At 45.4% G+C, this 22,546-nt stretch overlaps 1 protein-coding gene across 4 annotated transcripts in view; it reads left to right on the forward strand.

Moving 5' to 3' along the window:
- The first annotated feature begins 7,896 nt into the window (after positions 1-7,896).
- MYO1D (myosin ID) overlaps positions 7,897-22,546 on the forward strand; it is a 162,220-nt gene continuing 147,570 nt past the window's right edge. For all 4 annotated transcript variants that reach the window (XM_037411226.1, XM_037411227.1, XM_037411229.1 and 1 more), the window contains exon 1: positions 7,897-8,022. In XM_037411226.1, coding sequence (XP_037267123.1) covers positions 7,928-8,022 — 95 coding nt within the window. In that variant the 5' untranslated portion in view covers positions 7,897-7,927. The remainder of the gene's footprint in view (positions 8,023-22,546) is intronic.

Genomic DNA, 22,546 nt, shown 5'->3' on the forward strand with positions numbered 1-22,546 from the left:
ATCATATTGACTTACGCTGATGCCTTGCAGCTGAAGTCGCTGTGCCAGATTTTTTTAAGACACAGGGATTTTAAAGATTTTGAGATAAAAAGAAATACCTATGCAGATTTTTGACATTCTTTTGGCAATGGGAGTCCAGGTTTCCATGAAGGATCTTCCTAAGCATTCTGCTGCATCTTGGATATCTGGAAACCTGCCCCTTGAACTAGAATTCCCACTCAGAAGCTATGTCCTACTGTAGCTGGATTAGCTGAGAAGGGAAGGGAATGGAGGAGTAACTTCCAGGAATAATACAGGGAGACTTTAATTGGCCTTCAGAGCCTTTTCTCTGATAGGTAAATTAGGAGCTGCTGCTTTTTTTTTTTTTTTTTTACAGTCAGGATAGGCAACATTGTGTCAGGGAACCATGGTGTGGTCTGGGCACCTTCTCCCTTTGCCCAGAGGAGGGCAGGGAAAGCACCTGCTGCTGCGGGTGGATGTGCTCTGTTTTATTGCTCAAGACACCTGCAGGAAGCGAGAGCGCTGGTGGATAAAGAAGACCCCGTGTATCACCCATTTTCGTGAAAGCGACCGAGTTCAGGATCTTTTAGGTCACGTCAATAGAGATGAGAAATTCTAATGGATCTGGATATTATGTGGTGCAACCATTTTGGTTTCTGAAGACCAGACAAAGGCAGTTGGCCCTTACAAAAGTCCTGCTTTGCTGCCTTTGCTTGCCATCCTGCTGGCTTCTCTCCTAGCCCTGTGCTCTTGCAATGCTCACACGATGGCAGGCAAGGTAGCAATCCCTTGGCAGAACACATGGCAGGGTTCGCTCACCTCCCAGGTCTGGGGACTTGCTCCTTCCTTGCTACAACTGGTCCTGAAAAACCTTCCTTTTTTGCTAGCAGCAAGGATTAGCAGAAACCTAGAAAATATGATCTGTGAGGGAAGAATGAAAGGATTGGGTTGTTTGGTCCAGAGGACCAAAGCCTGGGGGAGGATCAGACAGCTGTGGACTAGCTGACCTCCAGACTCCTTCAGCAGCTGCGTGTTCTGCACTGCTGTGATAACCATCCTTCAAGAAATAAAAGGCTTCCATGAAGAAGAAGGGATTAAATGCTTCTCTGTCTCTGCCTGGAGAGGATGAGAAGTCATGGGATGAAACTGCAGTAAGAGAGCTTTAGTTAGGGGGACTGGCTAAATGTAAATACAGCGATGCGCCAGAACAAATTGCCTGATGTCAAGTCTCCATTAGTGGAAGTTTCAGGGAGGGAAAAAACCAGAAAAAAACCACAGATTAGACAAACATCCATCATAAAGGGTTTAACTTGGGCTTATCCTGTGCTGGAGCAGGGTGATTAGACAGTCCGTCAAGGAACCCCTCCAGCCTGGTTTGCTCTGCTTCTGTCCCCAGCAGTCTTGCAGCTCCAGGCAGTTGTTTGACTGCAGTCAGCCTTGAACCAGCGCCTGCTCTCCAAGAGCAGATTTTTGGATGAGGTGTTCGCTTCCATCAATCTGTGATGACCCAGCTGCCTTGCCGCAGGGAAGCAGCACTATGCCGTGCTGCCTCAGGCCCCTGCTGGGGTGGGGGAAGGTGTGAGAACTGCCCTGGGAACATCGCACAGGGACCATGGAGCTGGCTGAGCTTTGTCAAAGGTCTCCAGACTCCAAAAAGCTTCTTTATTTGTTTGTTTGTTTGCTTTGGGGTTTTTTTTTTGAGTTATAATGGAAACCATTTGGATGCCACACAGTGCAGTAAGAGGGTAACTAGCCCTCCCCACCCCACCCCCCACCTCCCTCCCCGCTGCCATGAAGTAAGAGTACGGAGTACAGGAGCTCAAGATTTCAATGGTCAGCCTGGGTTTCCATCACTTCTGTGCTCGTAAGGGCTGGTCCAGGCTCAGCATCACATCTCCAGGCAAGGAGGGATGATATTTTTATCCAGGCTGCTGCAAAATTGGCTATACTGCATAACTGGAGAACATCCCACGATGTTTCCCTTCTGTTCAGACAAGTCAGTCTGATGGTTTTGGCTGAATTCCCACCTCTCATCAGCTTGGGGAATCACAAGCTTGTATGTAGATACAAAATGGCTCATAGTGAAGCTTTTGCCATAGGGCAAATTTCTTCCTCTCCGGGAAGGGAAAAACAAAAACGTTGGGTACTGCAGAGGGACAAGGCAGTCCCGTAACCCATCATGCTGCCTCTGGGTTCTCAGCTCCTCCACCTTATTCTTGCAGAAAGAAAAACATCCTCAAAAGGATTTTCAGCAACAGCTGTGGGAAAGTTTTATAGAATCGTAGAATCATTTAGGTTTGGAAAAGACCTTTGAGATGATCATCAAGTCCAACCATTAACCCAGCACTGTGGACTCGACTTTATCTGCTTTCTTTTACAGGATGTCTTGCTCAGTCGCACTCTGTCCTGAAAGGGGGTGTTCATAATGTTCTTCCAGTACAAGTGGGTACCTGTTTGTGCAACAGTCACGTTACAGACTTGGGAAGTCTCATTTCTGTCTTAATAATGTTTCCTGGAAAATCCCACAAAAGGAAACACAATATCCATGTTATATAATTACAAAAAGCCCGAGAACTCAATATTTAGGTTTGTTTACAGTTTAACATCATTGGCTAGAGACCATAACATTGTTGTGTATGTGAGACTGGAAATTTTGATGTGATGTGTAATTTTCTTTTTTGCTTCCCTTTTTGGAAGAAAAATAGAGAAGAGGGAACGGCATATGTTACCCTGTCACAAAAGGTTGATGCTGGGGAGGCCCATGGCAGCTATTTACCAGCAATGAAATTGTGGAAGGGAGGAAGGTGATGTCACTGATGAAATAGAAGAAGACATATCAGAGGAAGCTAAGAAAGAAGAAATGAAGCATCGATGGAAAGTATCAAAAGCAAAACTCATGCTTTTAAAGGGAGACCAGGCAGATCATTAGTTGAGGCATCAGAGAATATCCTTCAGGAAAATCTCTGTATTTAAGTTACCTTTTTTGTCCTCAATTCCATCGTTCCATCTCAGGGAGAAGCCAGGTCTCAGGGAATTCTGTGCTGAGTCTCCAGTGTGCTCCTGAGATGTGATTTTGCTGTGTTCAGACCCACCTGGGTGGACTTTCAGGCTGATGTCCTGGCTGAACTCAAACTGGCACTGGCACATAGCTGCCATCACACGGCCTGCATCCCTGTGCTGGGCAGAGCTGGCACCCGAAGCCAGCCAGGATCAGCAGGGCCAAGCAGACAGCAGGGATGCTGGAGCTCTCGTGATGCCTCATCCAGGGACCGCAGTGGTGGGGAACGTGGGTACCCAAGCTGCTTCTGGCTTCTGTCTCTTCCCACAGACAGAGTGGCAGCAAGCCTCATCCCTTTTGCTGTCTCCAGTGACCTGCCGGCCACGACACGGCTCTTTGCTGGTACCTGGAGCAGGTACACAGCCAACCTGCACCTCCCACACCATCCAGCTCCCAGAGCCCAAAGCAACTGCAGCCCCAATCCTGCCCCACCTTGTTGCTGTGATTAGCTTAAACGCAATTAAATAGCTAAAAGCAAACCGTCAGGCGGCTTTGACTGGACTTTTTCCTGCCCAGGCACAGGGATGTGCTCCAAAGCCAATTTTCAGTTCATCACCTCACAGCTCCCCAGCGAGGGGAAGCATGTTCATCCCTCCTTACGCATGGGATGAGAAGAAGCAACTTCTATTGGCTTGTCCCCATCCTTTCACACTGTGCTGTGCTGGAGTGCAAAGCAGCCCCACTGCTTGCTTTTCCAAAGTTGTTTGCTGCCTAATTTAGGACTGTCTACTTAAAAGTCTCCAGCCGGAGCTGTAAAAACTGCAGCTGTGCTCTGCAGATGAGAGACTTGGGCTGATTTCAGCTCTGGTTTTTGGAAAGGCTGCTGCGACCCTGAGTGAAGGCAACACAAATGGCACGAGTCCATCCTTCAGAGCAGCGAACCACAAGAGCCACGGTCCTCCAGAGCTCAGGACAGACATCTTTCTCTCTCAATTTTGGATCTGCAGACTGAACAATGTACCTCTTTTATGTTTAACCCTTCCATTGCTTCAGTCTGTCTAGGCTTCTATCAGCAGCATAGTAAAAAAAAAAATAATCACAGAAGACACTATAAAAAAAAATCCTGAAAAGCCCTTTCAGGCCCAGTTACTTGGGGGTTATCCTCCTGCTCCTACCGAAGCTGCTTTTTGGGATGACAGAGGATTTTTAAAGGGTGTCCACGTGGTGCATGCAGCCTCAACAGGGCACTTCCCCTCCAGGAATAAATCATCGCTCTTGAGTTTTGAATCAAGGCTTTACCTCCAGATGTTTCCCCATGAACACATTGGAGGGGGGAGGATGAACTGAACAGTACAACTGCAAAAGAAACAACAAACACAGACTCTGATGTGTCGCTGCCAGGGTGCAGGGGAACTGTGCCCACGTTTGGGGATGAACGTGTGCCAGGGGCTGCCCACACATAAGAAACTGCTGCTGCCATGGGGTCAGTGGAGCACATTTTGCTCTGCCCCTGAACCAGACCCTCTGAGAGATTTTTTGGGGAATTGCTTGATTCAACCTGTGTTTCAGGTCCCTATTTCTAACACTAGGACTCTCCATTCCAAAAGCAGAGGGCGTATAAGGACAAAATAAAGGAGGGAAATAAGGATGAAATAAAGAGAGGGAGAAAAAAGGACGAAATAAAGAGGCTGAAGCACGGACCCCGGAGAGCTGAGGATCCACTGAGTGGTGAGGCTGAGTGAGATCAAGCGTTATGCAGACACATATTGCAGGCATCACCCTGGTGCAGAGCTTCTCATGCCGCTTCAGCTGACTTTGCTAGAGACGGGTACAGGTTTCTGTAGAATAGGGTCAAAAAGAAAAGGGATGAGCAGGGCACCCAAGCACTGAACAGAAAACTGATGGAAACTAGAGTTCTGGGCGAGGAATCATTAGCTCTGGCTGCTCAAGACTCTACTAATTATATTGTATCTGTTCCCAGATCACACTGAAGCACAGCTCCACACAGGAGAGCCTTAGCTTGGAGGGGGATTTGGAAAGACATTTGCTCCAAGGACAAAGCAATTTGAGCAGAGATTTGCTCAGGGATTTGAGCACCACTGTGTCAGACACTGACCTTGACGCCAAAGCCAGAGCTGCATCTCAAGATTTCAACAAAATTCAAAGGGCAATTGAAGCATCACAATGATTTCCAGTTGGTGCCTCTCACACAAAGTCACCCTGACATACGACAGGGGACCTGCTTTGGCTGCAAGTGTGCTTGCACCAGGTCACGTTCTTGGCTCTCTAGAGCCCAGGCGACCTTTGGGTTTTCAAGTAGGAAAAGGCAATGCTGATAACACATGCTCTCCTGACCTGCCCTGGCACCACCTCACACTACAAACCCGCTGAAGAGGCATTTCACAACCTTCGGCTCATGCCAGCATCACGAGGTGATAAAGGCCAGATCCCTCTGGAAGGATCCTGTCCACACTCCTGGGAGGAGAAGCTGGAAAGGCTGCTGCAGGGAGGGTGTTTCAGTACCGCCGGCACTTGCTGGGACTGAGAACCCCTCCATGGGAAAGGGGGTGGGGGTGGGCAGCTATCACCACCCCCATGGCTGGGGCTGAAGCTGTGGGCAGAAGGCTGGAGACCCTGGAGCCACCCCTGTGCTTGTGGGGCAGGGACACTGGCAGGTGAAGGGGCTCCACAGAGAGCCTGCAAACAGGTCACTTCAGTGACACCAGCTAACACAGTATCGCAGGGGATGCTGCTGCTCTCCAAGCTTGATATTTCCCCAGGACTTGGAACAACGACCACCCTTCCTCCTCTCCCCATTTTTTGGCCAGATCTGGTGCCAGGAGGCATCCAGCTGCCCCTCAGCCCCGGGGCTGTCAGAGCCAGGAGGCTCCACTGGCCAGGGAGCCCCCTTTGTGCCCCTGGGGAGCCCCCTTTGTGCCCTGGGGAATGTTTGCCTGCTGGCAGGGCTGCTCTGCAAATGTTTATCTAGGTGGGTGTGTGCCAGCACCCTCCCTCCTGCGCCCTGCCCTGGGTGCAATGGCGGTCCAGGCCCAGCAGCACCAGCCCAGGTAGGAGGTTCCGTTAAACAATGCTAATAAATACTTTTATTTACCAAAACCACATTAAAATACTCCTAAGACTGTCCTGTCTTGCTGGGTCCCTTCGGGAGGAGTCACAGCTTGAGGATCTCAGAGGAGGCTTGGAGAGCTTATGCAGCAACACCAGCTTCATGGCTAGCAGGACCTCATGGTGGCCATGGTGGCTTCTTCTGCTGCAGTGGGACAGCTGGGTGGCCTCCAGCGCTGTGGCCCCAAGCAACCAGGGGCTACCCAGCCAGGCGGGGGTGGCAGGCACAGGGCAGGAGGCTCCAGGGGAGCACGGCTGTGGGGAGAGCAACCCACAGAGCATCAGCACGGCTGAGGAGTGGCTCAGGCAGGGCTCCCCAAGCCCCAGCACTTCCATTTTAAGCCAAAAACCTCCAGAATCAGCTAAGACACAAGCACCCAGGCTTGGATATGTGGCTAGCCGAGCTGAGCTGGGAAAGTGGGCAGCTGGACCCAAGCCCAGGTGGAATGTACCAGTAGCATATGGATGTAGGAGGAATAATCTGCCTTCTCCTTCCTGTGGGGCCAGAGGCAGAGGATGCTCTGCCCAGTCGCTGCCTTCTTCCCATGCTCCATCGCCGCTGCCTGCTTGCTGTGCTGGTCCCACACCTGCTTGCCACGGCCCCAATGCCTCCACCTTACTCTGCCTTTCCCAGGGCATTTACAAGGTGTTTAATTAGCATTGTGCCAATTAGGGAAATTGCAATGACACAAAAAATACTTAGCACGTTGTGTGAAACAAGATCAGAAACCATCCATCTTCCAGGGAGCCACCCATGCCACACCAGCAATGTGCAGACATGGTATTTTGGGGGAGATCTATCTATCTATCTATCTACCTATCAATCTATCTATCTACCTATCATCTATCTATCTATCATCTATCTATTGATCTATCTATTTCTCCTCCCTGCTCACCCAGGAGCAGGCAGGGAGCCAGGCACCGCTGCCTGTAACCAGGGGGTCACCGCTTTTAGCTGAGGCTGCAGCCCACCAGCACCCACTGGGCTGTGGGGCTGTGAGGCTGTGCTTGCTCCTAGGTCCGTCATTAATCTAATTAGCTCATGGTGGTACTGGCCCTGCAGGTGACCGGGTGCTCCCAGGTGGGAGTTTTTGCGTTTATTTGGGGGGAGTCTGGGGGTTTGGTAAGTGCCAGAGTGAGCAGGGTCCGGGAGGGCAGCCAAGGTTCTGGGGGCAGGATCTGGCCCTGCATGGTGGGGCGGGAATCCTCTGAGAGCAGGATCTGGCCCTGCCCACTGGGATCCTGCAGTGGAGATTTTCTGGGGGCAGGATCTGACCCTGCTGCACGCTGGGGTGGGTCTGTGGGTGCAGAAGGTCCCCCCCACCCAACACCCCCGGCACAGGATCCAGTGCTACTTGCAGCACCCGGGGCTGGAGGTTCGCCGGGGTGCAGGATGAAGGCCCCCCCCATGCTGTCCTTACTCCGCGTGCAGGAATGTGACACCCCCCCCACCCCCCCCCCATGCTGGGAGACAGGGTGGGGGTGTCACCCGGGTGCAGGATACAGCCCCCTTCCGCCCCGCAGGGAGTGCCCCCCGCCGCCCCCATACCGGTGGGATTCCCCATGTGCAGTGCGCCCCTCTCCTCAGCAGAGGGCGCTCCTTGCTCCCGCCCGCGCTGGCTGAGGGGCGGGGCCGGTGGTGTGCACGCTGCGCGTGCCGCCAGGGGGCGCCGACCGGTGGTCGCCTCGCACCCGCCGGCCCCGCCTCACCTGCGCGCGCGAGGCGGGCACACCCCCCCCCCCCCCAGCCTTCGCCACTTTCCCGCCCCGGCCCGGGGCAGCGCGAACTCAGCCGTTGCCGCCATGGCCGAACAGGAGAGCCTGGAGTTCGGTAAAGCGGATTTCGTGCTGATGGACGCCGTTACGATGCCTGAATTCATGGCAAACCTCCGCCTGCGGTGAGTGCCGTGAGGGGGGGGAACGGGCGGGGAGGTGGTAACCCCCGTTCTCCTCACCTCGGGGGGAAGGGGTTTGTGAGGGGTTTATGAGGGGATTGTGAGGGGATTGTGAAGCCCTGGCTTCCTGGTTGTTACCCCCTTGCACCCCCGATTAGCTGCCGGCTGTGGGGAGGGGGGGTGGGCTGTGCCGGTTTAGTGAGCTGAACCGGCCCTGCCTGAGCCCGATTGAGGGGCAAACTCTGCACGAAAGAGGGGAATTCTTTGTGAAATGGGGGTAAATCAGGAGGACCAAGTAAATAGGAGGGTGCCCAGGGTGCAGCCAGGGGGCACCGAGCCCCCCTTTGGCTCTGGGGTGTGTGTGTGTTCAGTCACCCCCCTGCAAAACCTCCCTCCTCTCACCAGACCTCATCTGCTTCAGGCTCCACCTCATATGCCTTCCCTCTGACAGGTATCTTGCCTGTGCTGATACGTGTGCAAAGTTAAAAGGGAAAAAAACCGGCAATAAAAGTCACCAAGTCGAAGGTTGCTCGAGCCCCGTAGGAGCCTTACAGCCCTTTACTGGGGCAGCCTTGCTGCGTTAACGTTTTGTGATCTTTATAGTTTTATTGCCCTACTAGACCAGCTTCAGGAAGATCTGCGTTTTCGTCCCGGTTTCCTCTGTGAAGCACAACTAAATCCTGAGCAGCACTGATAGAGGGACAGCTGGTGGGGACCCTAAGTCCATGGTTGCCTTTCACTTTCCATTATAAAAGATTAATGGGAGGTTTTCCTGATAAACTCTTATACCCCTGCTTGTGCAAGGATTTGATAGTTACCAAAGGGAAGCCTTTGGGATAAAACTGTGGATTATTGGCTGCCCCCCCTGCCCAGTTTTGCTTGTACTTTACTGACTGTTCCTCCCCTGCCACTTGTGTTCTGGAGATAGATGAGATCCGTCGCGTGTCAGGCCTGTGCAGTTGTTGGGCGCACCTGAGAGTGGTTCTGGCAATAGCCGAGGGAAGAGCGATGGGCTAAGCTTCCTCAGCTGGCATAAAACTACTGAGGAAGGAGGAAAACCAGCTCTTTGGCAATTGTGGTGTCTCCTCTGGGTGAAATCTAGGTTTTGAGGTCTGGCTGCATCAGCCGCTGAGTGCTCGGGAATACTTTGTGCTAGACACCTGGCTACTGGGGTGTACCTGTCTTCTGTGGTGCTGCAAAGTCAGGGCTCAAATCCTGGTGGTGTGAGGTACAATAACAACTGGCGTATTTGATACTATATTTTCTTTTATATTTTGGATTTTTATTTGGATAGGGAGGGCAGTTGTGTTTGAATACTAAGAAAAACAGCATGAACAGTTGAGCTTTGAACATGAGGAAATGTCAGATTCAAAAGAATTTTGCAGTGCCTCTAAAAGCTTTAATTTGTTTCTCATTTGTGCACGGCATGACACTAATTGTATTACAAAGGGCTTGCAAACAAAGTAATTGTAATTAGCAGGAAACATGCATGTAACAGGTTGTTCTTGGGGCTTTTATTCTTTGGTTAATGTGTATTAGAAACTAAATGAAGTATTGTAAACGGATTGTTAGATAAAAAAAAAATCAACTTAGCATGTTGGTTGCATTTAGGAATCAGATTAATTAACTGAGAGATGCCACTGGTAGACTTTGCTAATTTTGTGTGAAAGAGGATGAGCAGAACAAGCTAAAGCTAGCAATTCTTGATCCTTACAGTTGATATGCAGTTTGATTTTGTTTTATTTTTTTCCTGTCATGTTGCATGCTGATTGTGCTGAAGGATGTTGTCTGGACATCCCTGCTGTGTCTAATACGCCATCAAGTGTCCCTTTAACTTCGATACCTTGATCACTGGTACTTGAAACCAGACTTTTCCTTGTGACATCAATTCAAACCACAGTTTCTTTTGCATGAGAAGGCATGTGTTACTTTGGCCGTAATCTGCAGTTTGCAAGCAGAGGTCTGGCTCAAGATTGTCTTGTATCTGTCTGTGCTGTGGGCAGAATAATCTTCTGTTAAAAAAAAAAAAAAAAAAAAAAAAGAAAAAGAGAACACTGTTAATTTTTTCTAGCCTTGGTGCTGTCATCCCCTGGCTTAAGGCTTGTCTGCACCAGGACGTTTAGGAAAGCTAATCTGAATTTACCAAAAGTGAGGCTTTTCAGTAAAATTGCTATACTCTGCTAAACCCTGTTTGACAGTGCCAGTAGAGCTATGGCCCTGGCCTGCTGACCCAGCTTTGCTGCTGGTGTTGTTACAATTCTCAAGCAACATTTGCTTCTCTTATTTTTACTGCTTTGGAGACAGTAATTAACTCTTGCCTGATGATACATCTTAAACTGTGTCATACCCAAATTACATCCTAGATTTTGACCCGCTCGAGGTTTGATTATGTCACATTGTGTAGATGGCACGAGTTGCCTTGAGCTGAACAGAATGGAGAAATTGTTGCTTCTCCATCATTAACTTCAAGTGGCAGGTTTGTTCAGTTTACACTTGGATGGGCTCCACCCTATTCCATAAATCCAGCTTTCTGCCAGAGCTATTTTTGTTCAGGGTCACTGGCTGACCCAAGATGGGTTGTGCTGGATTTAGTTCCCAAGTGAGCCCAGATGTGGGTGGAATTGAAATCATACCAGTTTTGGTGCATGCAAGGATATTTCCCCAAGGACGTCTCTAGTGGGAAAAAGAGAAATGGTGAAGTTGCACTTTAATACTAGAATTTAGTGGTGTTGACATGGGCTGGATTAGTATGGCAGATGTGTTTGTCAGTGTGAGTACCTGCCCAGGTAGGTGGATGGATGCAATGTCAGTTCACTATCTCGTTTCCCAATCCCTGTGCATCTTGCGTTGTCAATTTGTGGGTTCATGTAGCAATTCAGCAAGGATATCACAGCATTAGTATTTTTTCATGGTGATGTCTTGCAACTGGTTAATAAACTGGCCATATCATGTAGATACTCAAGCAGTCACTGTGCGTTATGTGCTAATTGTAAATAAAAGTCATCCGGTCCTTGAATTCCTTAGTTCTGAGTGGGCTTCGTACCAGTGTCTGGTTGTGATTCTTAGTCATCAGAATAATTAAAAAAAAAACAAACCCAAACCCAAAATAAACAAGCAGGACTATTTGGAACAGTTAGCATGGACTCAGTAGCTAGCTTTGTTTCTTTATAGCAAACCTCTATAGCTTTAACAGATAATTATTCTTTAAGTGCTCCTAAGTGTGAATTATTTTAAACTGCCATATTTGAGCAGTTTGTGCTTCAGCAGGTAATCTGGCATTCCCTTTAATCGGTTCCCGGTTGACCTTTGTGGGCAGGTTGATTACTGCAGTGATAGTTGGCATTTTAGTTCCTGTCAGAGGACATAAGAGTAATTGAAAGGCTCCTTAAAACTGAATCTTTTTAATGTCAAACAGCTCACGGATCCTCTTGCTGACAGTCAAGGGCCAGTATTTAGCTGTACTCTGAGCGGTACCCACCTGTAATCTAAGGGAGAGCATCCTGCTCTGGACTTGTTAAAACACTTCAATTGCAGCACGAGGTCTTGGCTTAATGTGACTGACTATTCCATAGCAGGTGGAGTGAGATGGTGCTTGTGGGAAGGGAGCAGCGATCTCGCAGGAGTTGCTAATGTTTTGCAGAAATTGTGGCGTAGATGAAACCTGCAGTGTGAACTTTTGAGTAAGAGATACACAAAACTGTACATCACTTCATTTTTCATCACACCATAATGAAAATTTCAAGTGATGGAAGTTATCATTTTTCATTTACTTCCTTGTAAGGAAGAGGGCAAGGTTATTTTTCATAAGTATGAAATATTCTGGTTTATATGTGATTTCTCACATTATCCTGCAAAGACCACTCGTTGTACTATCCTTACAACTAACATTTTTATAAACAAATCAAAACACAGAGCTTTAAAAATCATACATATGGCATGCAAAGAGTTAGCTTGATTTCTTGAATTATCTGTTCTGCAGTCTTAGTGATAATTTCAGGAATAACTTGAGACTAGCTTCTCCTCACAAGGTCTCAAGTGCTTTGCAGGAGAGTGAGATGTGATCCCCTCTGTGCCAGGCAGTGAGATGGTGTGAGGGTCCAGCTGTGGATAAACCCAACACCTCTGAATTGCAGCTGGGGACTGTAAGTGGAAAGCCATGCTGAAGTGCAGGAAAAAAATGCAGCAGACAATTATGTATCACAGCGGCAGCGTAGCGTTCGGGGTAGTTCCATATGAGCTGTGTGCTCAAGGTCTTTCTGTTCTCTCATCTAATTTGTGAGCAGGTGCTATTTGACTCATCTTTTCCTGATTTCTAGCGAGTTGCTTATTATTCATAAGCATTGTGCAAATCCCCTTTGGGGAACTTAATAGATCTTAGTTCTGATTATTAAAGAATTCAAAGATGCATGAAAGGAAGCTGGTGAAAGCACCTGGTAAGATGTAATGATCGTGAAATGAGTTTTGGGTTGTTTTCTTTTTTTTTTTTCTTCTTTTTTCTTTCATTTCTTTATTTTTTTTTTTAACTAATTCCGGCATGAAATCTGATGTGGAAGGCTGTACTTGCTGCTCAGATAGTTCCTGGTCATCCCGGCCCACCTGTACCTGAGGATGTGGTGCAAAGAACTACAGCTTAATAGTCCATGCAGTTGCCTCCCTGCACACATTGTGATTTCAAACTTCTTAAAGCAATGCTGGATAAAATCGCAGTTCTGACTTTAGTTTAAAATATGCTCAAGTGGTCTTTAGTGTTTCTCAACTATTTCTTACAGTCAAACCCTAACATTTTCAAAGCTATCCTAAATTAAGGCAACAGTTCTAAATTCTTATTTATTGCAGATACTTTTGAAAGAGATCTAGTATTTATTAGGATTAATAATATTTTTGGTATCAAGAATGTATGAAGAAAATGTGTGTTTCCTCTGAGAATTTTCTGTGTTTGCTGCTGAGGCAAGTGTTCACTGTGAAGCATAGGCTGTAGTTCTACAAAAAGGCTGTAGCAAACCAAAACAGAGCTGGGCTTCAAATGCTGCAGAGGGATATCTTGAAGGCATTGTCTTGAGACAGTGGTGTGTAGGCTATACCTTTTGGACCTCTCAAAAAAAAAAACCCGAAACATTTTTTCTTCTGGATGATGTGGTGGGTTGAGTTCATAGTATCTGTCGGTCTTAAAAAATGATCTGGTTTGTGTTTTGGACGACTGATATGAGCAGCTGTTGGTCTCTTGGGTTTGCAGCACACTCCTGTGCAGGCAGTTTTGGATACAAGAGGCTGAAGATGGTGCCAAAAATGTACAGACTTCGTAACTGCCCGGGTGACGTGAAGAGAAGCTATAACGCAGTTGTTCACAGCCCCTTTCAGTAGGTGATAACGAAGGGCATTTTTTTTTTTCGTGTAAATGCACAGATAGTCACTCATCTTATGGTTCCGAAAGGCAAAACTCTTGTTCTGCATTTTAGTATCCTCTAGACCTGGAGACTGGGTGACTTACCTTCATTTTTGTGTTCCTGGGAGCTCTCCTCAACAGGTCTGGAAAAATGCACACAAGTTCTGGGGTTGACCAAACACTTTAATTTGTTCCTGTTTTCAGAGGATCAGTGTCCCCATGAATACATTAGAAACAAATCTTTCTCAGCAGGGATGTGGATCATTGATGGCACTTAGTTCTTCATCTGTATAGCACCCTTTCTGCTCTTCTGGTGACTTAATCTTACTTAAAGTAAGCAAAGGGGTGCTGTCTATATTGTATTGATGTTTTTACAGCGGCTTTCTTATCTTTTGAGCACCATCTTAAACATTCATATTTTTGGTTGAAGTTGTGGTGGGAGAGGTTTGGCTTCATGCTAGGTAGTAACAGAAATATTATGTGAATGCTTAGTTTCATTCATGCTTTTGGTAATGAAATATTCATGCTTAATAAACAAGCTTTTCATGCCTTTAAGCCATTTTTATTTTCTCATTTTAAATAGGTATGAGTATTTGAATTGTTCATGTGGCATTGAATTAAAATGCTGCTGGGAAGAGTCTGCTTTCTTTTTGGAGAGGGGTGCCTGCCACTGCAGATGTTGCAGGACACTCACTGCTGCTTGGACGGTCAGCAGTTAGGTCTCATCAGGTCTTGGCTTCTTCAGAATTGCTCAGTTTGCAGAGAGCTGTCTTGTGTCAGAATTTGGAATGAATGGAATGAAAATTCCCCTTAGTCCATCAAAAATTGTCTTATGAACTTGGACAAGGTCTAGCTTGATCTTCATAGATGGAAAAGGCCATCAATCTCATTTAAAAAGCAAATCCGAACTAGACAAGTAGCAAAAGGGAGGAGCAAGGCCAGTTTTCTGATTTCTGCAGGGACTTCATGTTCAGCTTATGGAAACTGATAGCTGCTGCAGGTGGGCTCAGTGTTTCCTGACAGTGTTCGTATGAATGAAGCATTGAATGAGATGGTGTCCAGCGTGGAATTTGTTTTGCCTCCATGTGTGCTGAATTTATGTAGTTCCACTGAATCTTCTTTTGCACATCTGCCCTCCCCTGACTTATGAATACCTTCTTTTCTCAGAGTGAAATTTTACAGTAGTCTTTTTATAGCAGTGTGGGTGAGGTAGTGTTTAATAATTTTAACACATGGGTGTTGAATAATATACGAGGCCAGATTTATGAATGAGGTTAGTCTCTCAGGGTAGCTTACCAGCATAAGAATGTAAATCTAATGCTGTGCACCAGATCTGCTAGTCCTGGCTTGCCAGCTGATGTTGAGCTGCATTTATGGTACTTGTAAGAGCACAGATAACAAAGTTTAATTGTGGGTAGCTAGCAGCAAGTTGGGGAGGGACGTTCATGTCACATGGCATCAGGTCTGAAGAGAAAGCACTACAGAATCAGTTTTGTAACCAGAACTATTGCAAATTAGCTCAATAAGGAGCATCTTCTATTACATCTCTTTTTTTAGTATATTATTTTTTTCTGCTGTTTTACGCAGAGTGTGTCAACAAAAGTCAGCTGGTAATTTAGCAATTCCTCAGCAGCCTTTTTGCTTTTGTTCTTGCCTCTTCTCTGCGCTTATTTTGTAGATTCTGATGAAGTAATATGAGTCCTGAAGATCCTCAGTGGGCAATGCATCTGTTTGTGATACTGTAAAGTAGAATCCTGTTCTTGTTTTTGACTACCACACATTTGAGATGGCTTGTATTACCTGCATTGTCTTAATGAAAGTAATTTATCTTCACCTTCTGAATTTCCCTAGTTAAATTTTGACTTTAAGATCTGCCAAATTTTTACAGTAAATATTAGCTTATACTTCCAATGAGTCTCGTGGTCTCCTTTCGTCAAGAGTCCTCTGCTTTGACTTCTGTTCCAAAATCTACCTCTTTAGATGGTTTTACTGATAATACCACTCCACCAACCCCTTGCATTTCTTTCAGATCGAGCAAGCTTTTACACTACCTGAACATTTCCCCTTTAGTCATATTTACTCAAAATCCTTTCACAGTTGCAGATCTCGCTAGATATTTGGTTGTTAGATCATCACTCTCCTTTCTCAGTCCCTGGGTCATGATTGTATCTTTTTATGGAATGAAGACATTCTGAGGTTGCGGGAGAAGGAAAGACATGTCCGAACATAGGTTTGCCTTTAAGTGTTAGATCAGGGAGCTGTGTGTCCTTTTGTAGCAAATACTCATTTCCAGTTCTAAGAAACAGAAATACATTTTCTAAAATATTTGTGTTCCATTGAGGGCTTTTCAGTGAGACCCAATGAGATCTCTGCTCACACTACTGCTGTCAGGTACTGCTGTTTCTGTCTCTGTTAAACAGACCAGGAGAAATAAGTTTCCATTGTGGTGCTTTGAAATGCTAAAAGAACAGTTTGGGTATGAAGCTGCTCTGTGTTTGGGAGTGAAAAAGAGGCATTAGATAAGTTTAACCTGTTGAAAATACTTTTTCTCTTCAAATCTAAACCCTGTTTCTTAGATAACCTCTGTCTTTTGTTAGGAATGAGGTTTTTCTCGTTCCTGGGATTTGTTACAGGTAGTGTTCTCACCTGGTCTGTGTGGGGCCCGGCAGCCACAAGCAGACATGGCACAGCAGACTGCTTCTGTTTGTGAGTAGTGTTTCAGACAGATTACATGCTGTCAGAGCCAGCAGTGAGAAGCTGAGGAAGGAGGAGGGGTATATCATGTAAAGACCTTTTAAATAAAACAGTTAATAATAAGCCAGAGGACGCAGCCCCATCATCGCAGATGGTCTTGCAGTGCGTTGCTTCTCAGGCTTGTCAGTAGAAGTGTGATGAGTGCTTGGGCCGTAACAAGTCTGTTCTTGCTTTTAATTCTTCATGGTGATGGTACTTTCCATTCTGCCCCTTCTAATTGCAGAGCATTTCTCTTTGCAGGCTTTAATGTTTTCTTTGAACAGCATTGGAGTATTTGTTTCTCACCACTATTGCGTTTTGACCGATTCACCTGTCTGCTGAAGCATTTTGCTGCACGCATTTCCTGGTTGCTGTGATGTTGCTAGCCACCCCTTCTTGATTTAGGAGTTGGCAGTGGCCTGCCCTCTTGCTGCCATTTGCCTGCTCTGACCTGCCAGCCTTGAGATACGTGAAACTTTAGAGAACAGTTAGTGTGCAACCGTTGGGCTGGTCTGATCCAGAGCGTCATTTACAGAAAAATATACTGTTGGGGGTGAAAATACGGCATTAAACCAGTTATGTGGTCCCTAGACAGCTGCTTACTTGCCATGATTTCATTTCTAATCCTTGGATATTTCTTGCTGTACTCCAGGGTGTCAGCTGTTGTCAGGCGCTCTCACTGTCCCTCCAAGAAATGTTGTCCCACCTGACCCTTACTTTCTCCTCTTGCTGACTTCCTATATTTTTATAATTGCAGCTTCCTCTTGGTCATTCTTGGTGACTTCTCTTGCTTTCAGCACCTTCTTTGTACAGGTAAACACCTCTGCCCAGCTTTCCCCCTTGTGAAGTGTCTGCTTACGTCCCTTCAGCTCTCCCAGTGGCAGAGATAGCTTCTCTGATACTGGTGTTGATCTTTTCAGCCTTGCCCAGTGAGTGAGCTGGGGTTCCCTTGGGCTGGAGCAAGCAAGCTCTTCTGGACAGCAATTTGCTTGTTCTGCCTGTACCATCTGACTTGGTCCTTTCAAGGCCTTTGCTTTGAAGCCAAGGGTTATTTCCCCTATAGTATATCAGACCTGAGTTTAAGCTATAACACAGAGCTCAATCTCTTGCCTAGAACCACCTTCGCACTGATTTTTGTGCTTGCTCCTTGTCTTACACCTTGGCAAACCCCCCTTTCCCACATATGCTTGTTAAGTTATCTACAGATTGTTTTTGCTTTCTGTTTTATCTGCTTCGCCTATCTCTTTGCCTCTTTCCTGTTTGACCTCAGAAATACAGCTTATCTCCTTCCAGTGTTTATCAGTTTCTCCTACAGCACTGATCTGTTAACATATCTGTCTGAGAACTTTCTGACAAGCATTCATGTGCTTTTCCCTCAGTTGCTCCTCTTTTGGTGTGGAAGAAAATCTCCATATAAATTTCAACATAGACACTGCCTCCTCCTTAAATGTCTAATTTATGAAACCTACACAAACTTTGTCATGGTAGGAGGTTTGGTATGCTGCAACCGCTGATTATCGTGTTGATCTGTTCAAGTAGTTTCCTGATTCCATACTGGATCTGTGCCCACTGGAGTTAGTTTCTTGGGTCTGGACAGAGCCTGGCCTGATGCTATCCTGCCTGAGGTTGTTCAGGTAGAGAATAATTTGCTTATAGTATCATGATCTGTTCCCATTTAAGGTTGATGTAACTTAATGGTGGGAAGCCTGAAGGCTCACTACATCCTCCTGGAAATAAAAATTGGAGATTTGTGGCAGGACTTTGTGCATTGTGTGGTATGTGATGTGCTGCAAGAGGTGAATGTTTAGTTTAGGGTAGTGTGTCTAGCTCTGTCCCCAAACAGAATTTTTTAAGTTTGTGGTTTTTTGCTTGCCCCTGCGCTCATGCGATCCTGCATGGTTTATTTAGCTCAAGGCAACTTAAGCACGCTGGAACTTCTGATGACCTTTGAATAAGCCTGCATATTATGGGGCTCCTGTTGAAAAGGTTTTCAGTCTCATTCTGATGTAGAACAGGTGTACATTGCTACTCCTCCAATGAATTATACTTTAGGGCACCACCTGAAAATTTCTGAAAAGGTCCCGTTTTAGTATCTGGCTTCCATTAGAAGCATCAAACTGGTCAGTGCCTTTGTCATTGTGCTGGTGCCCAGGACAAACTCACAATAGGGAAACCAAAGGGGGCTCAAGCAATGTACTACATTGTTCTGTCCAGGAAGCAAAACAGCCAAGGAGTAATGAGAACCTATATTTTAACAGCCTACTGAATGACAGCAAAGGCTGTTCCACAATGAATAGTTAGGAAAAACAAACTAAACAAAAAAATTCTCTTTTCCCACTGTACAGACTGCTTGCTTTCGGGAGAGCTCTTCTGTGGTATATTGAGGTGGTAAAATCTGGCGTGTTGGCCTGCAAAAACTCTGGTGGTTGTAAAAGCCTGTACATCACGGTTATCAAGAGTACAATGAAGCTTTCATATAGCTAGACATCTTTTAGGTGTTTACTGTAAAACTTCGGCTTTTAGTCATATTGCTAAAATTCACCTAAATAGGTTATTTTGTTTACAAGGATGAACTATAAAGTAAGTTTCACCTTCAAAGGAAAAATCCAGCTACTGTTGTTTGAAGGCCTTTCTTCCTGTGCACTGTTTATAAAACAACTGTTTATAAGTTTATATATATAAAGTTTATAAGCTTGTGAGGCTAGAAATAGTGCCTTCCACTTCTTAATACTAGCTTATTTGGCATTTTGTTCCTTCTTGATCATGGGTGTAAAGACCAGGGGAATGAATCAAAGAAGATTGAAAGAGCTGTAAGTACAATTTAAGCCTCCAGAAAAATCCCAGAATACCAGACCCTGAGCACTCGGAGTCTTTAAGTGAACTTGCTTAGAAAAATTGTTGCCCTTGCTACTGCAGGGATTATACTCTTTTGTTTGCTTTTCAAAATATCAGAAAGACACAATGCTGCTTTTCCTTTTGCTTGCAGAGACATAAGTACCCCAGTATTCTTTTAGAGCTGGATGTAAACAGCTCCTTGGAACAGTGGCAATTAAACTTTGTTGAAAAGTGCTTAGCAATGACAAGAAAATGTTATTTCCGAAGGATTTCTGTAGTACTGAGGTGGGGTTTTTTTTGTGTGTTTTTTTCTTTTTCTTTTTTTTTTTTTTTTGCAAATGAAAGTCCAAATTTACCACAAAAATGTCCCTGTAACCTCTTATAATTCAGAACATATTACTTGCTTTTCAAAAGCACAGACAAATTACCAGGGAGACTTTCTAAAATAAGACCAAGGGTTAGATACATAACTTTGTGGACAATGATTCTTGATAATAGTATGTTTCCTTTTTTGAGTTTTGCCTATGTCACAGTAAGAAAGTAACTTTGCTTTATGTGGTTTATGTACTGACCTCTTTTAGTTGAAGAGAACACTAACGACATTTGTGTATGCCTGCAGGAATCAGTATATAAAAAGGAGTATATTTGTTTCCCTTTTTTTCCTGTTAAATGTAGCATTTATGTCTCTAACAAAACAAACAATAGAAATCTTGTCTTTGTTCTTAATTTGGTTTTTGGGCTGTACTGCATCCTGGCTTTTAAGGATGCAGACATTCCTAAGCTAGACATCTCCAGTCTCTGGAAGCTAATTCTCTGAACCTTTATTAGTTATACTGAACTTAAACCCCTTTGAGGAAATGCCAAGAAAATGTAGATACGTGTAAACCTTTTTAAACCCGGTATAAAACTATACAAGCTGAACTTGATTGGAAGCAGAAGTCAAGTTGAACAATTTTGAAATAATTGGGAATATTTTGCTTAATTTTTCCAATTAGTTGGTAGAAAACATGTTTTCCATTAAGGGCTTACGTTTTTTGGAGACTTAAAGCCAGGGAGCTGCTTGTTGTCAAAGTGAGTCTTATTTTTAACCAGAACATTTTGGCTGCCTTCTTTCTTTTTAGGTACTGTCACTCCATTCCTGTGGGTAGTGGAGTGGCAACTGATGTATTGCAGGTGTTCCAGAGCTTCACCCTGTTCCAGTGCAGTCTGGATCAGTCCATGGCAAATGGTAGGGCTGTGTTTTGACTCGTGGGGCAGTCAATTCCATGTGTACTTGTCACCCCTGTGTAACTTGATGGCATTAGAGTATGTTGTGTACCTGTATCTGCTAGAGCCTTATACTCCTGTGGGTCTGACGTGCCAGGCCATCGGATCCACAGAGACCAGAAAACCCAGTTGTCCCTCTCCTCCACCTGGCCAGAGGCAGGGTCCCTCTAGTCCTGGCCATAGGATTCTCCTCTCACTGCTTGTAGAAACAGTTTAGAATTCCTTTCCATAGGGTCAGGAGTAAGATCAGCCCTTCCACTCTGTCTGAGGAACTGCCCACTGGAGACTGGAGCAGGAGGACTGGAAGAACCCCCATTTGTGATTGTTTTTCCTTGCAGTTCACATACCAGTGCCTCTAGGGTCGAGGTGTATTTTTCATCCCCCTTCCTTATGTCCTCGCTGTGGTCGTGCAGGTAAAACCACAGGGTACCCCATGGTGTGTACGCTCTATATTCTCTCTTCTGAGTAAAAGGATGCTTACTGTAATAGCTGAGGTACTGGTCCCTACAGGGGAGTAGGACATATTCTCTTTTTGTTGTTGGAACTATTGAAACAGTTTTTCCCAGTTTTCAGACAGTTTCTCCACAGGTGAGACACAAGTCTGTAGGGAGGAAGAGAATTTTCTTTCTATTGCTGGAGTTGGTGAGCCACTTCATCAGCTGTTGGTGCCTCCTCATCTCTTCCAGTCTTTACTGGCCAGTGCCAGTCAGTCACCCCACCTGCCTGGAGCGATGGATGTTGTGGGGTTTGGATACTGAGTGCTCCTGCCATGAGGAGCAGAGGAGTGTTAGTTAGACTTCCAGCTGGTAGGTAAAGTATGAAAGGCAGGAAAGCATGATGGTGGACACTTATCTTTTAAAAGGTGCTATGTATATCATCCCCTGTCATGCAGGAAACAAGTAGCAATGTAAATTTCAACATTTTCATTTACAAGAATGCCTGATTATTTTTTTCCTGCTTTTCGGTTGGGTTTCTGGATCTTTGATCCTCCCATTGGAGCCAAGGCAGCACCTGCTGCTTGCTCTGTGAAGGAACAATTGAAGCAGTTGGCTTAGAGCAGGTAGATCTTTGCTGTTTTCATGACTTGTCTGAGGTGATGATGTTTTGGGGCTCTGGTCATGCACATAGGTCATGTCAGACTTCAGAGGCCAGCCCAGATTTGTTGCTACTGGAATTGGGGAGAAAACTCTTTAGCTGATCTTGGTCTCCTCCTGTGATTTTTTTTTTTTCCATAGTTGATTTGTAACTGGCAATTCAGCTGCTTTGCTATGAGACTGTTTACTGAGGTTAGTGAGTAAACCCTGCACAGATAGACAGATTTATTTCACTTGTTTTATTGTATAGACTAGCTTGGGAGCGGTAAAAATGTATTGTGTAGCAAACATTGTAGTAGAATCGTGAAAACTGTTGAACTGGGTCGTAATCTTTTAAAATGTTAAACTCAATCTGATATGTTTTAACCTTCTGGTTTTCCTGTATTGTCCTTGTATCTAGAAAAATTTAATGTAAGTTAAATACAGTAAATTTAGTTAGTTTTTAAGACATTTTGTAGTGCCTTGACTAAAGGAAAAATTTGCTAGGATTACATTTACTAATGTATGCTATTAAACTAAAATAAATTGCAGGATGGAACAAATTAACAGGTGCTTACTGAAAGACTGGCTTGGTCAGTAGGTCTGGTTTATGTTGTACTAGCGATGTGGGAAGACTGGAGAGCTCAGACATTCAAGTAGTCAGGGTCAGCTTTGTGGGTTATTTTTATCAAGACACTTTTCTGCCTTTTTGAAGGCTCCTCTGTACCTGCATGTCGGTTATGTGTTAAAGTCTTGTGCGAGTAGGAATTCCCACACTTTCACATCCTTTGTGCAGTGCCAAAGCATTTTTCACCTCAAGTGCCAAATTCTGGGCTGTCTTGATGAGTATGGTAAGCCCCATAACCAATCTGGGAAAGCTTTCAGGGGAAAAAAACCCCAACCCTCTTAACCTTTCATATGCAGATGTATTGGCTTGGCTTAGCCCAGAACAGTTTAAGATAAATGAGCAGCAGCCTCTGTTTGTCTTAATGAGGCATGTGATGTAGAAGCTGATAGCACTAATGGCCAGATCCCAAGGAACTGGGAAAATAGGAAAATGGCACAATTGTGCCCACCCATCTGGTCATCACTGGGTGTCCACATGGGTAGTGGGAGCCTTTGAGACTCTCATTTTATCATTCTGTGAGTAATGGAGTGTAATGGATATTTTGCAAACTAAAAATCCCTGTCGCTGAAGACAGCAATTTTTTTGTAGTTTTTACCTGGGTTTGGTATT

This window comes from Falco rusticolus, chromosome 18, assembly GCF_015220075.1.
Source record: "Falco rusticolus isolate bFalRus1 chromosome 18, bFalRus1.pri, whole genome shotgun sequence".
NCBI classification, from domain to species: domain Eukaryota; kingdom Metazoa; phylum Chordata; class Aves; order Falconiformes; family Falconidae; genus Falco; species Falco rusticolus.